The sequence below is a fragment of the Megascapheus bottae genome, chromosome 5 (genome assembly GCF_031878675.1).
Source record: "Megascapheus bottae isolate mThoBot1 chromosome 5, mThoBot2.hap1, whole genome shotgun sequence".
Lineage (NCBI taxonomy): Eukaryota > Metazoa > Chordata > Mammalia > Rodentia > Geomyidae > Megascapheus > Megascapheus bottae.
Genome location: NC_143513.1, coordinates 77,847,047 through 77,862,847, shown reverse-complemented (window position 1 = coordinate 77,862,847; position 15,801 = coordinate 77,847,047). Strand labels below are relative to the sequence as shown.

Genomic DNA, 15,801 nt, shown 5'->3' with positions numbered 1-15,801 from the left:
CAAGAATGAACTACTCGAGGAATGTAAAAACAAGAAACAATCATGACTTTGGATGACCCTGCAAGAGTCTGGCTACAAGAAGCGGCTGGGGAAAGGACAGGGTCTGAGATGGACCCAAAGACAAGTATAAGCAGCAGGGAGCTCGGAAAGAAGAGGGTACAGTGGGCAGCGGTGCCACCTTCTCTGGAAAGGAGGATGACTGGCAGAATGACCACCCTCTGGAGCGCTGAGAAGAATAGCAGATTGTCTCAGCTTTCCACTGTAACTGTGGAATCCAGTACCCGGTTTCCTTCTCCCACTGTCTGATGTAAGGCTTAGATGCTTGCTCCTCCTGGGGGCACAAATCAGGGGCCCAGGGAGCAAAGTGAGAGCCATTCTAATGCAAAAGCTGCAAAGCTTCTGGTGGACAGTAGAAGCTCCTAGCACAGACAGAAGCCTTTAAAGTGAAAGCCCCACAGAAGCAGACCACTGGCCTTTCAATAGCCTTAGCCTCAACCCACTATGGCACCAACACCAGGGGGACTCCAGCTAGTATTCTTCCATCTGAGTATTCCTGGGGATCAGGTCTAATGTGAGTGAATGTTTATCTACTGAGATATTTCCCCAGAGTCAGTGGTGAGAAATGGTACCCTGCCATGCTGCCACTGGCTGAGCATTGCAAATATTTGAACTGAAAGGTTCCAAGTGTTTGAAATTCCCAAATAAGGGATGAGAGATAGAAAGAGAAAGAGGGAGGGAAGGAGGAAGGGAGAGACAGAGAGAGACAGAGACAGAGAAGTTTGAATCTGGGTACATATATGTATGTACAACTAATGAATGTTAATGAAAACCTTTAAAAAATACTCTGAACCAATGACTTGATCTCAGACATGTAAGTCAACAGGAATATGAGAAATATGAAAGAAAATACAAAGCACCATGACTACTCCTAAAAGATAACAACTTCACAAGAATGGAGTCTTATGAAAATGAAGTGGATGGGGCTGGGAGTTTGGCCTAGTGGTTAAAGTGCTTGCCTAGCATGCATGAAGACCCGGGTTCGATTCCTTGGTACCACATACATAGAAAAAAGCCGGAAGTGGTGCTGAGGCTCAAGTGGTAGAGCTCTAGCCTTGAGAAAGTCCAAGGACAGTGCTCAGGCCCTGAGCTCAAGCCCAGGACTGGCAAAAAAAAAAAAAAAAAAAAAGAAAAAAAAAGAAAATGAAGTGGATGAAATAACAAATAATTCAAAAGAATGATTTTGTTTAAATGAAATTAAAGAGGACATATGCACACACTGTAGGAACTCAGAATAAAATAAACATTTGACTGAAATAAGAAAGACTGCAGAATTCAATAAAGATATAGAAATCTTGGGGAAAAAAGGAAAATTCTGGAAAAGTGATATAAATCAAATTAGAAAACCCTTTTTGAAAGTGTAGCCAATAGACCGAATCACTCAAAGACACACTACCATGACTTGAAGACATAGGAGAAGTAATAGAAAAATCACATGAAGATAAAAAAGAAAGAAAAGAATGAGACAGCATTAACAGCCTAGATGAAAGCTGTTGATCAGTCAAGGGATGGCAAGTCAGGGCAAGAGAAATAGGTTCTGTCAGTACTAGCAGGAAGGACATTGGCTAACAAAAAGACAATGAAGCAGATTGTTTGCAATCATGAAAGAAAGTAGAACAATGAAGTCAGTGGAAACTGTTTTGGGAAAGGGAAAGGGAGAATAACATAGGAGATGAAATTGGTGGAAATATAAAGTAAATATGGAACTGAAACCTCTCCTACTGCCATATAACTAATGTAAGCTAATAAAAAACCTAAAAGTTTCATGGTAAAAAATAAAGATATAGGGGCCGGGAGTTTGGCCTAGTGGTTAAAGTGCTTGCCTAGCATGCACAAAGACCCGGGTTCGATTCCTCAGTACCACATACATAGAAAAAAGCCGAAAGTGGTGCTGAAGCTCAAGTGGTAGAGCTCTAGCCTTGAGAAAGTCCAAGGACAGTGCTCAGGCCCTGAGCTCAAGCCCAGGACTGGCAAAAAAAAAAAAAAAAAACCAAAAAATAAAGATATAAATGGATCGTGCAAGTCCTCAGAGGGCATCACTTTTAAGAGACCAAACATAAATGATGAGCATAGAAGAAAGATGTGAAAGCTAAAGGGATAGAAAACATTCAATAAAGTAATGGCAGAAAAGCTTGCCAAATCTTGAGAGATGTCCATTTAGGTACAATAAGCTTTTAGAAATCTGAACAAGGGCTGGGGATTTAGCCTACTGGTAGAGCTCTTGCCTAGCATGCACGAAGACCTGGGTTTGATTCCTCAGTCCCATACACATAGAAAAAGCCAGAAGTGGTGCTGTGGTTCAAGTGGTAGAGCTCTAGCCTTGAGAAGCCTAAGGAAAGGATTCAGGCCTTCAAGTTCAAGCCCCAGGACTGGCAAAAAAAAGAAATACAAACAAAAAGAGCAATAAACGACTTATCTAAGCCATATTATATTATGGTCATATAGATGGAAAAATAATTGAAAGCTGCAAGAGAAAAGTCAACTAGCAAAGTGAATCCTTTAGAATCAGATTTCTCAACAGAAACTTTAAAAGCACAGGGCATAAAATCTGTTGCACTCTCTAAAAATAACTGTGAAATGAAATTGCTGCCTAGGAAAGCTATTTTTCATAATAGAAAGATAAATAAAAACCGTCCATGATGAACAAAACATAAAGAATTCATGACCACTAAAAATCATTGCAGAAAATAGTTAAAGGAATCCAACTCAGAAGAGATAGACGAACCAAATCATGAAAATACAGCAAAGAATGAATCTCCTTAGATTAGAAGATAAGGAGTAAGGAAGACTCATATACAATAAGAGCAAATTGGCAGGAATTAGTATATATGCTTCAATACTAATAATAAGCATTAATGTTCTCAAATATCCCATCCAAAGATACCTGTGGGTAGACTGAATTTAAATACAAACCTACCTGTTACCTATCAGAAATACTTCAATGACAAAGACAAAAAAACACCTTAAAGTGAAAAAAAAAATTTCCAAGGAAATGGAAGCAACCAGGAGTAGCAATACTAATTTTGGACAAGGTGAATACCAAGTCAAAATGATTTAGAAGTGAATGGTATTAAAAAAGGGAACAAAAAGTCAACAAAAAAAGTCTTCAAAATTATATGACACTGTGGATCAAATGCACAGTGGAACTTCTCCACCGTGATCTAATAATGCCTCCCTTGAAAACAAAATAGATACTGAACTGTGGGGTTTAGGAGCTATGTCTCTATTGGCTGAGATGAACATGGAGGTAAGGTCCCCTTTGAGCTGTACTACTCTTTCTCAGTCTTGAAAATGAGAGGAAGCACTTTCTGTCACTCTTGAAGACTCCAGTGTCTCACTGGATCATTTGATTGTGATTATGAATAAGATTAATCCCCTGAAAAATGAGAAGCTTCTCCACCAGTTGTGTTTTTTTATACTTTAAGGATTCTGAAGTTGTTTTGTGCCCTGACCCCCTTTGGCAATCTGGAAAGCTCATTGCCAGGGTAAGAACCATGTTTGCTTCTCAGAATAATATTAAATGTGTGAAATAAAACATGTATGAAAATCCATAGTTATTTTTGAATTATGATCTAGTAATATATCTGATTCTTATGAAAGGCTTTCACAGAGGTAAAGGCAGGTCCAAAATTATCATAATATTTAGATAATAAACATAATTAATGGTGTTAAAAAAAAAAAAACAGGCCGGGAATTTGGCCTAGTGGTAGATGCTTGCCTAGCATGCACAAAGAGGATTAGATTCCTCAGTACCATATACACAGAAAAAAGTTGGAGTGGTGCTGTGGCTCAAGTGGTAGCGCTCTAGCCTTGAGAAAGCCCAAGGACAGTGCTCAGGCCCTGAGTTCAAGCCCCAGGACTGTCCCCCCCCCCAAAAAAAAAACCAACTCTACAAGCATTGTCTTGTAGTATCAAATCTTTGGTTTTGATAGTAATAAAAGACATAATCCAGTGCTTCTAAGACTATTGTAGTTTGCTGTGAGATGTGGGTAACTGAGATAAACAACACATTTCAGTTACAGGTTGGTGGATACAGAGATGCAATTCTTCCGGCCTAAGGTTATAGAATCTTCATTCTGTTCATGGATCTGAGGGAAAAAATCACATCATGAACGGTACTGCCCACTGGATTCAAATGATTCCTTTTGTGCAAGTACTTACCACAGGAGACAGAGACATGTATCAGTCACAACAGAGAAGAAGAGAGGCTCAATTTCACCTTGGGACTCTGTCCCTAAGGAGACCCATTAGAAGTACCAGTGCCATACAGAAACATTCTGTCCAAGTCTTGTATTTTTAGACTTTGGGAAAGTTCCAATTAATATGATTTTGCTGAGGATCAAATTGTAAACGATGCATTGGGTTGGAGCTTTGTAAAACAGGCTTTCCTTGGGAAATTCCATAAATTACTTGAGATGCAAAGGCAGCTGAAAGGCAGGAAGAATGTGTGTGTGTTAAGCAAAAATTAGTGTATTCTAATTCTTATAGCTTGCTTTTTAATACCATAGTATAGCATGCATCATTTTCTACATCAACACAATGATAAAATATTACTAATGGCTGCATATTATTTTACTGTAGACGTGGCCTCAAATTTAATTGTCTAGTATGATACAATCAATTCCTTGGGTTAAATTCTGGTCCACATTCTTTCCTTTTTTTTTTTTTTTTGCCAATCCTGGGGCTTGAATTCTGGGCCTGTGCGAACTACCCTTGAGCTTTCTTAAGGCTAGCTACCACTTAAGCCACAGCACCAGTTCTGGCTTTTCTGTGTATTTGGTACTGAGGAATTGAACCTAGGGCTTTGTGCATGCTAGGCAAGCATTCTACCAGTAGGCCACACTCCAGGGCCCCACATTCTATTTTAATTTCCTTAGAATAGAATGATTTGGTTGTATCAGAGTTTAGAAACAACTACCAAAGCAATGCCTATATTAAGGATTTGGGGGTTTGGTTGGTTAGTACTATCAAATTGTCCCCCAGGACAATTGTTCAGATTCCCACTGGAACTCCGAAGGTGGGAAGGAAAATGAAAGAATGTCTACATGGAGAAAAGTGGCTGGAAGAAAGCTGATGTGCACTGAGCTCAAGATATTCTGCTTTAGTGCTGGAAATACCTTCAGAACAAATGTGAGATAGGACAGGGGTTGCAAGATCTGGAATCTCTCATGTTAATTTGATTTAAATCATTTGGATAGATCTAGCCCTATATTGCTGTGCAAAGGCTACCACAGAAGTAGGTTGTGCCCATGTTTGGATCATGGTATGGTAAATGGCGTAAAATACAAATATGTAAGGGAGAGCAGTTAGTGTGGGAAGACATAAACAGTAAGGTCATGTGGCCCATGAACTCCACACTTCTCTGCTTAAATAAGGGGTTTGGTAGGGAGAGGGCTGGAGAACTAGAGGCCATTCTTAGTTGTTATATCTCTCCCTCCCTCCCTCCTTCCTTATTCCTCTTTTTTTTTTAATTGCCATCCCTATTTTTTTTCTCCTTTGCAGCTAGACAATGTATTCTAAGAGTATTGAAACGATGTAACATTTCTTTCTCGTGGTGTAATCAACACTGGTAGATACAGGAGAAAGAATAGCAAGTCTCTCCACCGTTGAAGTATGGCGCATGCCATAAACTATATTCAATTTAATGAAATTAAAAAAAAAATCTACAGGCCTGTAACTGATGACTCTCTCTTCCCCTCCAGGATTTTACAGACGTACACTTAGTAATGTTTTCCAATACCTAGCCCGAAAGTCAGTTTCCCCTCCACCATTTCACTCCTGGGATCTGGAATTCGACCACGAGTCTCAGCTTTGGTTCCTGAGTTAGAAACCCACCCATTTCACCCCCTCAAAGCCTCTGGACCTGGGGTCCCCCGGGAGGGCCTGGGTGGCTTTCTAGGGAAGAGGTGTGAGGCTTTTTTTTGTGTGTGATATCAGTAGAAAATGGACTCTTTGTTCCCAGGTTTTCACTCGGAATTCCACCGGAGGTAGCTTCCTTTTCATAAGTAAATGTGACCCGCTGGCCTCCCGCAGGGCGCGGGGGCCACGCAGCCCCGTTGCGGGGCGCGGCTCGCCCGACATTAGCATTTGCTAACGGGTGCCGCCCCGGCCCGGGCGCGCTCCGGAGCGGTGGGCGCCGTCCACCCCACCCCACCCTGGACGGCCGGCTGGCCACGGCGCTCCCGCTCCTCCCCGGGGAGCGAGGCTGAGAAAAGTTGGGTGGGTTTGGAACTGTGTCCGGCCGGCCTGGGTTCTGATCGGAGGAGCGATCGCCTCTCCACCCCCTCCCCGCCCCTGCTCGGGCCGGCGTGGTGGTGGTGGTGGTGGGGAAACCGGCCCGCGTCCCCCGCGGTCGGAGAGCGCGGGGCGCAGAGCCCGTCACGCCCGGCGCGCGCCCCGGAGGCCGCCGGGGAGGAAACACACGAGTGCGGCCCCGGCTCCGCTCCCCTCCTCCCCCCGGCGCCCCCCCAAGTCCAGTACCCCAGGGTGACCTCGCCGGGGCGCCCCCACCCCGGGGACCCCAGGCGGGGAACTCGGCGTGCGGGGCGCGCGGGGGGCTGCAGGGCGGGGAAGCTCCGGGCGCAGCCAATCCCCGGGCCGCCCCCTCCCCATCGCCGCGAGCCCAGCCCGGGGAGGGGGGGGGCGGGCGGCGGCGGCGGCTGCCGTGGGGAGGGAGGGGCGGGAGGGGGAGCGGAGCCGGGCGGAGACGGCCGCGGCGCTGCAGAGCGGCTGGGGCGGCGGCGCAGCTCCCGCCGCTCCCCCCCGCCCCCGGCGCGCGCCCCAGCCGGCGAGGCCGGGCTCGGAGCGCGGAGCCATGGGCTGCATCGGCTCGCGGACTGTGGGTGGGTACGGCGGCCGGACGCGGGCCGGGCCGGGGGGCAGGGCCCTTCCCCCACCCCGTCCTCGGCCCCGGGGACCCCGGTCCGCGCCCGCCCGGCCCGCGCCCTCACTCGCCGGCCTCCTTCCTGCCGGAGCCGCGGCGCTCCGTCCTCGCTCCTCTCCACCTCTCCGCCCCATCTCCCCGTCCTTCCCTTCTCCCCATCCCTCCGGGTCCTTCTCTTCCCTCCATCCCTCCGGGTCCTTCCCTTCTCCCCATCTCCCCGGTCCTTTCCTTCCCTCCAACCCTCCGGATTCTTCCCTTCTCCCCATCCCTCCGGATCCTCTTCTCCCCATCTCCCCGGTCCTTCCCTTCCTTCCATCCCTCTGGGTCCTTTCCCTTCTCCCCATCACCTCGGTCCTTCCCTTCCCTCCATCCCTCCGGATTCTTCCCTTCTCCCCATCACCTCGGTCCTTCCATTCCCTCCATCCCTCCGGGCTCTTCCCTTCTCCCCATCACCTCGGTCCTTCCCTTCTCCCCATCACCTCGGTCCTTCCATTCCCTCCATCCCTCTAGGCTCTTCCCTTCTCCCCATCTCTCCGGGTCCTACCCTTCTCCCCGGTCCTTCCCTTCTCCCCATCCCTCCGGGTCCTTTTCTCCCCATCTCCTCGGTCCTTCCCTTCTCCCCATCCCTCCGGGTCCTTCCCTTCTCCTCGGTCCTTCCCTTCTCCCCATCTCCCCGGTCCTTCCCTCCTCTCCACCTCCCCGTCCTCCTCTTCTCCCCACCCCTCCGGGTCCTTCCCTGTTCCCCACCACCCTCCCTGCCGGCGCGGCCCCTCTCCTCCCGGTCCGTCCACCCGTCTGCCGCCCTGGGCTGGGGTCTCCTGCCCTACTCCCGACCCTCCCTCCCCTCCGTCCTCCCCCCTGCCCCCTCCCCCCCGCCCCATTTCGGGGCAGCCCCTCTTCCAGACGCCCCTCGCGCGGCCCCAGCCGGCTCGGCGCCCCCACCTCCACCGCCCGCCGGCCGGCTCGTGCGCTCTGCCCCCGCCCTCCCCTCCCGCCGCCCTCCGCTCCCGGCGTCGCGCCACCCCCGGGAGGCTTTGTTCACGTGCATCTCCCCCGGGGCGGGGGCGGTCGGGGCCCGGCGGTGGGGCGGGGTCGGGGGGCCAAGGGAGGGCGCCGGGCGGGCGCTGGCCGAGCCGGAGGGTGGGGCCGCCCGCACCTGCCGGCGGCGCGGGGTCCCGAGCCGCGCGCCCCCCCCCCCCCGCCACCCCTGCTCCCCTCCCCACGCACCCACGACCCTCTTTCTGCCTCGCACTTCAACCCAGTTGTCTCCCCGGCTCCCCACTTCCCCTCCCTGACCCCGCTCCTCCCTCCCACGCGCCCGCGACCTCAGGCTGGGAGAATCTTTCGTGTTATTCGTACAAACAAACCCACTCTCCGGCCTGAGGCGCGCGGTATTTCCACGGAGACCCCTCGCCTCGGCCTTCACCTCCACCCCCTCCGCCCCCTCTCTGCCCGGTCTTCCTCCAGGGCCGCCACCCCTCTCCCCCCCTCTTCTCAGGGGTGGTTCGTGGCTGATTTCTGCGCCCCCGCCCAGGCCCTCGCCTCCCCTCCCAGCCACAGGCCCTGTCTCACGCGTCCGTGTCTGTCTGCGGGCTCCAGAGCAGAGCCATCCCTTCCTTCCTTTTGCACCTGCCCAGCCTGGAATGCCTTCATTTGCCCAGCACCCCATTTAGGGCACCCTGTTGGAAGAAGGACCTGTGACCCCCCAAACCTAGAATCACAGCGCGTCAGGTGTGGTGCCTGTCTATAAGGGCAAAGGGCAAACACTGTGGTTGGATCTGTGAATTCTCTAACTACCCCAGAAGTTCTGATCAGGATTTCCATGCGTGAGCAGGCAAGCTCTCTATTCAGTGTGGAAGTCCTTCCCCCGGCCTCTGGCTTTTCTGGTCAGCCCTTTTTATTCCTCCCATTGTCTTCTGTCTTCTCTATGTTTGAATTCCTGTTCTTATAACTCTTACTTCACAAAGTCCTCGTTTCCCTCCCCTCTTCATCCTCCATCTTCCCTAAGTCTCCATCTGATCCGCTCTGCTCTCACTGCTTTGGGGAGCAGACTCAATTCCTTGTCACCTCCATCCTGCCTCCGTCTCCACCAAGAGCTCCTCTTGGCAGGCCCTATCACGTTCATCTCCACCTGTCACTCCCAAGTACTATGAAGCCCAGGCACAGAGAAGCACCTTCCAGAGATGTCCTGGCCTTGTTTGTAGAACTGATATTGAAAAAAAGAAAGTCTAGACCTATATGGAACCCAGAAAAGACTTCTCAGGACAGAATGGAGAATTGCTGTTCTGTTGAACCCAACCTCTGCCCGCTACCCTCCTCCCTCCAATGTAAAGAGAAACAATATGAAAGGCCAGGAAAAACTTTGGCTCAACTTTCTCAGTTGAGAAAACCCAGTGTTTCGGCTCAGCATGATTATTTTCCTCACCCCAAATTTGGGAACAGCCAGGGTAGCGAAGGGAATGGATAATAAGAAGAGGGTCTGGCAGCTAAGAGAAGGGACAGGGTGTGGCTGGCTCAGCTCAGTACCAGGCCTGGCACCCTATAGGAAAGAGCAAGGGGGAACTAACTATCTGTCTCCTTCAGGGAACGAGGTGATTGCAGTGGACTGGAAGGGCCTGAAGGATGTCGATCAGATGAACGTCGATAGCACCAGCTCTCTGCATGGCAGCAGCCTCCATCGGCCTTCTACCGAGGTGAGGCTCTCTGAGCAGCTCCCCCACCCCGCTGCCAAAGGAACCACCAGGAAAAAAAAATCTTGGAAGTCTCTGGCTGCCTGATCTTTGCCTTCCATGGCCACATCCCAAACACTCCTTCAGACAGATCCTTTTCTATTCCATGGCTGCTGGCTTTTCTTGGAAATACACATCCAACCGTGCACACTGAGATCCCCAGGAAAGCCTGCATCACCTGGCACCCTTCCGGTGGTTCCTCCGAGGAAGGTGGGGTTGATAGACTTCTGGAAGTCTCTGGGATACCATTCCCTTTCCTCTCTCTTACAGCAAACGAGAACGGATTTCTCCTGGGACGGCATCAATGTGAGTGCTGCCGGCTGATTCGGCTCTCCTTTGTCCATTTCTCTTCCTTTCTCTCCCTGGCCACTCTGGGACATGGCTCTGCCTGACTCCAGCAGGCACTGTGCTTTCCCTATTTTCCACTTCTCAAAGTCGGGTGGGCATATACCCACTTAGGACACGGGTATTGTGTTTTTTCTTTTCACTGGCCCTTCTCTGTATCCTTCTTCCCCGAGGCCATGGCAAAGAGGCCATCTATAAGACACCCTGGATCTTCTTACTCCCCTTCCTTTCTCCCTCCATTCCCTCTCCTAGCTCTCCATGGAGGACACCACATCCATCCTTCCGAAGCTTAAGCGGAACTCTAATGCCTATGGCATTGGGGCCCTGGCTAAGTCATCATTCTCAGGTGAGACTCTTGGCCGGGCGCTGCATCTAGTAGGAAATGCTAACAGGCCCCTGGTTCAAGTCTTGACTCTTCAGATTCTGTAGCCTTGCCTCATCTGCCCCTTCTGTCAGTATTGTCTTCTCTATGAGGTGGAGTCCGGTGGGAGGCTGGGATGGGGAGCATGGGGAGGGGCGGTTATGGGTACTGAGTGTTAATCTGGAGGATGTGGGTCCGTCTGGCCCCTTAGGGATCTCAAGGAGTATGAAGGACCACGTGACAAAGCCTACAGCCATGGGACAGGGCCGGGTGGCCCACATGATCGAGTGGCAGGGTTGGGGGAAGACCCCAGCAATTCAGCCACAGCACAGCCACGAGGCCATGCGCAGGGACACAGATGCCTACTCTGACCTCAGCGATGGCGAGAAGGAGGCGCGTTTCCTAGCAGGTACTTGTACCCAGGTCCTTAAGAGATTCATTTTTGGGGGTGGTCAGAGACTCACCCTTCAATGGGCTCCCCTGTGGCAGGACTGGCTTTTTCTACGTAGCAATCTCCATCTCTTGCATTTCCCACAATCTCTCATTTTTAAGCATTTTGATTGTTCATTCTAAAAAAAATGCCCTCATAACTCCAGAAAATGAAATAATATGGTTTCACAAGAATCCACCAGTTCCAGATGCTTTCTTGGCTACTGTGCAGGCCTGTCCTAGTAGCGTAGGAGCTATGGCTTTAAAAGGCTCTGCTTCTGGACGAGGAATGTGGCCTAGTGGTAGAGTGCTTGCCTAGCATTCATGAAGCCCTGGGTTTGATTCCTTGGTACCACATACATAGAAAAAAGCTGAAAGTGGTGCCGTGGTTCAAGTGATAGAGCATTAACTTTGAGAAAGCTTAAGGATAGTGCCCAGGCCCCAAGTTCAAGCCCCAGGACTGGCCAAAAAATAACATAAAATAAATAAATAAAGGCTTTGCTTCTACTCATGTTTCTAGAAGCGAAAGAAAGATACTAGGGCTGTTCTCTAGGCCTGTCTGTTGGCATCTGCTGTCATGAATTCACTCACTGGTTACATTACTGTGTCCATCACTAGTGATGAAGGGAATGTGGAGATGAGGTGGAACTCTACAGAAGAGGATGAACCCTAGACTCCAGCGCAGGCGTGTGGAGTACTGAGTGCAGGGCTAGCAGCAGATCTCAATAAGATACCTAGGGAGAGGGACAGACAGGTCTGGCAGTACAGGTAGTAGAGAAAATAGCAGCAGGACAGGGAGGCAGATACATAACACAAGGCAGTAACAACTTCAGCTTTAATTTACTCATGATTTTGACCAGAATAAGGGCCTCACGGCTCTTTTGGCTGTTGTAATGCACCCCATTTCTCTTCCCATCCCTGGAGCTTCCGATTTTTATTTTACTGTGAACCTACGGGTCCTTAGGAATCCCTCAGGGATCCTCTGTTGAACTACCTTTGCTTTCTTCCAATTAGGTTCCATTTCTAAAAAAACCACCAAACTTTCGGAAATCTTTAACTTGAGCTCCTTAGGATACCCTCAGAAGATTCTTAATTCTTTCCTCTAGGAGTCCATCTAGGAAGTCTGACCTTCTAGAAAGTACCCCACAGCTTTGCTTTGTCTCAAGCATAAACAAAGGCTGTGCTGTCCAGTACAGTAGCCAATGGTCCCTGTGGACATTAGAATTTGTTCTCATCCCAGTGATGGCGTGCTCTATTGAAGACCTGCCAGATTTCAAAGAAAGAAAAGAATACAAAAGATCTCACTAAGCTTTATAGTGGTTATCTGTTGACACAAGAATCTTTGATATATACTGAGGTAACTAGTTGTGGTACATTTTAAAAATTAATTGTACTTCTCATTTTATTTTATTCATTTATTCTTCTGGCAGTATAGGAATTTGAATTCCCATTGGATGACTAAGCACCCTGCCACAAGTTATTATTATTGTTTAGATGGGAGCGTCTGCTGTTTTTTGTTTTGTTTTGACTGGTACTAGGGCTTCAAATTAGGGCCTGGGCACTGTCCCTGAGCTTTTTTTTTTTTTTTTCCACTCAGAGCTAGCACTCTACCATTTGAGCCACAGCTCCGCTTTCAGCTTTTTGGTTGTTAATTAGCTAGAACAGCCCCAGAACTTTCCTTCCTGGACTGGCTTCAAACTGTGGTCCCTAGAGTAGCTAAGATGACAGGTATGAGCCACCGGTGCCTGGCAAGAGGGGAGGAGTTGTTACTGAAAAGTGATCCTCCTATTTATGCTATCTGAGATTACAGACATAAATTACTATGTCCAGTTTATTTGCTAAAATGGGTCTTAACAACTTTCTCGGATTATAGGCCTGAGCCTCTGTACCCAAACATCTAGTTTTTCTGAAGTCTGGCTACTAGAAAGTTCACAACAATTTAAGCAATGTGCATTCTTTTTCAATGGAATTGTCTTTTGGAGGAATCCTGTAGTGACTGCATTTCTTTCTCCTAGGTGTCATGGAGCAGTTTGCTATTTCTGAGGCCACACTCATGGCCTGGTCTTCCATGGATGGTGAAGATCTGAGTGTCAACTCCACCCAGGAGCCACTGGGCTGCAACTACAGTGACAATTACCAGGAGCTGATGGAGAGTCAGGGTGAGAGATGGTTCCACATTGCAACTCTTGGGGCCTAACAGGCTTCCTAGCTATATTCTCTTCTCTGTCCTTGTAAGGCTGTTATGTATGGTTTGTTTGTTGTTTGTTTTTCCCAGCTTTTCAATGTTCTCCCTAGTCTGTGTGCCCTCTGTGTCTTGGCCTCTGTTCTGTGGGCTCTGGGTACTGCAATGACCTATGACCCCCTCCTACCTTCCTCATTCCCTTCACAGATGCCCTCGCTCAAGCCCCCATGGATGGCTGGCCTCACTCCTATGTATCCCAGGGCATGTACTGTCTGGGGTCCTCAGATGCCTGGGAAGCCAGTGACCAGTCCCTCATTGCCTCTCCAGCCACAGGATCCTATCTTGGCCCTGCATTTGATGACTCACAGCCCAGCCTGCATGACATGGGGCCTTCCCAGCCTGCATCAGGATACTCTGCTCAAGAGCCTCCGCCTTTGCTGGTGGGAGACACTAACTGGGCACCAGGTCTGGGCGGGGTGGACCTGGCCATGGGCCCTGCTGAGGAGGAGAAGAGGCCTCTGACCACCGAGGAGGAAGAGGATGCAGGATGTCGGGACCTGGAATCTCTTTCCCCACGAGAAGACCCTGAAATGTCCACTGCTCTTAGCCGGAAGGTGTCTGACGTCACATCCTCGGGTGTGCAGTCTTTTGATGAGGAAGAGTGCGAGGCCAACAACTAGCTTCCTTGTACCCCATTCCCTCATGAGGGGCATGGCTGTAACTCACACCCTTCCCTGTCCCAGCAGCAGGGCTGAACCTGGGCAGAAGACAGCAGGGAACCTGGAGCTTCCAGCCCTTGCCTGCCCAGAAAGTAGAAGACCAGCAGGGCGGTTGATCTAAGCCTACACTGAGAAACCACGGGTCTAGGAACTGAGACCCAGGCAATGAGATGGCTGTAACCCTGGCATTGTGTGGGAGAAGAGCGGTGGTTGCGGACTCCCGGGTCTGTGCCCAGGCATGACTATACTGGAGACTGGATCTCAGTTCTTCATCCTCTGATTTCGTCTTTCAGGAGCTTGGCTATGCTGTCTGAATGCCTCCTTTCTCCATTTCACTCTTGCTTTTCTGACTCTGTTTTCTCTGGCTGTGGCCCCAGCTCATCCCCACTGTGAGAAGCAGACCTCGGGGGCTGTGGAACATGGCTTGGCAAGTGCTCAGGCATGGCTTGATGGGCAGGTCTGCATCCACAGTGGATAGCCTGCACTCAGCGGGGGATTTGGCTTCTGCTATCAGAAGCCAGGGAGGAAGTTATCTTGGCATTAGCTGGGGTTTGTAGGGGGCACAAGCATGATTCTTTGTCTTAAGGCCTGCTCAGAGACAAGAGGGCCGTTGATGAGCCTGAGAACAAACATGGCCACTTGTTCTGGGATCTTGACTATCCCATGGCTGAAAGGAGGATCCCAAGGATCTGGGAAGAGACCCAGCAGGGCTGGCAGCCCAGCTCTGCCACCTTTTCCCCCTTCTCCTCTCCCTTGCTCCAAGAGCCTGGGCCTGGCCCCTAGGAGGGTGTAGGGACAAGTCTCAGATACATTGACACAGGATGCCCTTTCCCCACCAGAGGGGGGAATGTGAGGGCTCGGCCTCCCCCCCATCCCTAATTCTCTGGAGCTGTTTACACTTTTCTCTTTGCCTTTTCTACATTTTTTATAACTTCTTGGGGACTCAGGGTTGAGCAGGGGGGAGGAGGGGTCTGGTGCTGTCACCACCTTGGTGGGGCTAGGCTGGTAGTGGGGTTTGCAGAGTGGGCACTGGTTTCTTCTGCCCTTTGTCAGCTCTGAGGATGTGTCCTCCTTCCTCCCCAGACCACCCTGTGGAAGAAGCAGAAAGAATCATCCTGTTCTTCCTTGCAGGGCAGCTGGCTATGTGGCAAGCGCATGTCTGCCCACATCCAGTCTCCATTCTCATTTTCGGTGGAACCTGGGGACAAGAGGAGCAAGTCGCCCAGTACTTCAGTGAGGGTCCATGAGAGCAGGGGTTGGGGACATTTTGCCTCTTCTGTTGCAGTGGCAGCTCCTTTCTGGTTTTTTTGGGCAGAGCCTAAGGCTCATGGCCCTGTTTCCCTCTTTCATCTGTCTAAAGGCTCCAGCACCAAGGCCTCATGTCCCACTACAGTCAGGAATCCTAAATGCCTCCCCTCTGCCAAGCCTGGCTTTGAAAGGAAGCTGAGAGATGGGGATGTTTCTGTCCATCAAGTTCATACTCTCATATTCTCACTCTTGAAGTGCAACCCAGGCAGGTGTCCCAAGGCCTCCAGGGGAGGAGGGGACAATGTGGTGATCCTGGGGAAAGAGAAAACAACCAAGGGAGAATATCGGAGGGGAGGTGACAAGGCAAGGTAGGTAAACAGTGACTTACCTCATCTAATTCTGCCCCCAACGGAAGCAGATACCTCTTGTTTGCAATGTGTCGTGATTCTGCATACCAGGGCCTTATTTCCAGGGAAGGGCTAGCCAGCCCATCCTGGCAACTGTCTCTGGCCCCCATCTCCTGCCACAGGCCCCTGGGGTTTTGCATGCTTATGCTGCCCTCCTCCCAGGGGATCTGCTTCTTCTTGTCCCACCCATCCTGTCAAGGCAAACATCTTCTCTTTGTCTTATCCCCTCAGTGTCATGTTCCTTCTCCAGATCACAATGGACATCCAGTCTAGTGAGTGAGTTTATTCCTTTCAGTTCTCTTTTGCTCAGGGCCCTAGGGAGTTAGGAAGGGCAGACTACAGCTGATTTCTTTCCTCCTTCCCTTTCTCACGGAAGCCAAATGGTCCCTTATGCAAGAGTACTAACAGAGCTGAAGATTAGTTGGGTTCACACCTGAGCAG

General features: G+C 50.1%; 1 protein-coding gene across 3 annotated transcripts; it reads left to right on the top strand.

The window, feature by feature from the left end:
- The first annotated feature begins 6,805 nt into the window (after positions 1–6,805).
- Fam131b (family with sequence similarity 131 member B) lies at positions 6,806–14,962 on the top strand. Of its 3 annotated transcripts, none has more exons than XM_090332430.1 (7): positions 6,806–6,899; positions 9,524–9,633; positions 9,940–9,975; positions 10,267–10,360; positions 10,587–10,784; positions 12,820–12,963; positions 13,314–14,962. In XM_090332430.1, exons 1-7 carry the CDS (start codon positions 6,872–6,874, stop codon positions 13,664–13,666), a joined length of 963 nt encoding a protein of 320 aa, XP_090188556.1. In that variant the 5' UTR covers positions 6,806–6,871; the 3' UTR covers positions 13,667–14,962. The 3 variants fall into 3 exon arrangements, with proteins under 3 accessions (XP_090188556.1, XP_090188554.1, XP_090188555.1); XM_090332428.1 differs by having other exon boundaries at positions 13,194–14,962; XM_090332429.1 differs by lacking the exon at positions 6,806–6,899 and adding an exon at positions 8,686–8,766 and having other exon boundaries at positions 13,194–14,962.
- Positions 14,963–15,801: the final 839 nt, after the last annotated feature.

Excerpts from the sequence above, each read along its gene's own strand:
- Fam131b (XM_090332428.1), top strand. The coding sequence starts at position 6,872 with ATGGGCTGCATCGGCTCGCGGACTGTGG. Across the intron at positions 6,900-9,523 it reads CATCGGCTCGCGGACTGTGG|GGAACGAGGTGATTGCAGTG; the intron begins GTGGGTACGGCG and ends TGTCTCCTTCAG. Across the intron at positions 10,785-12,819 it reads GGAGGCGCGTTTCCTAGCAG|GTGTCATGGAGCAGTTTGCT; the intron begins GTACTTGTACCC and ends TCTTTCTCCTAG.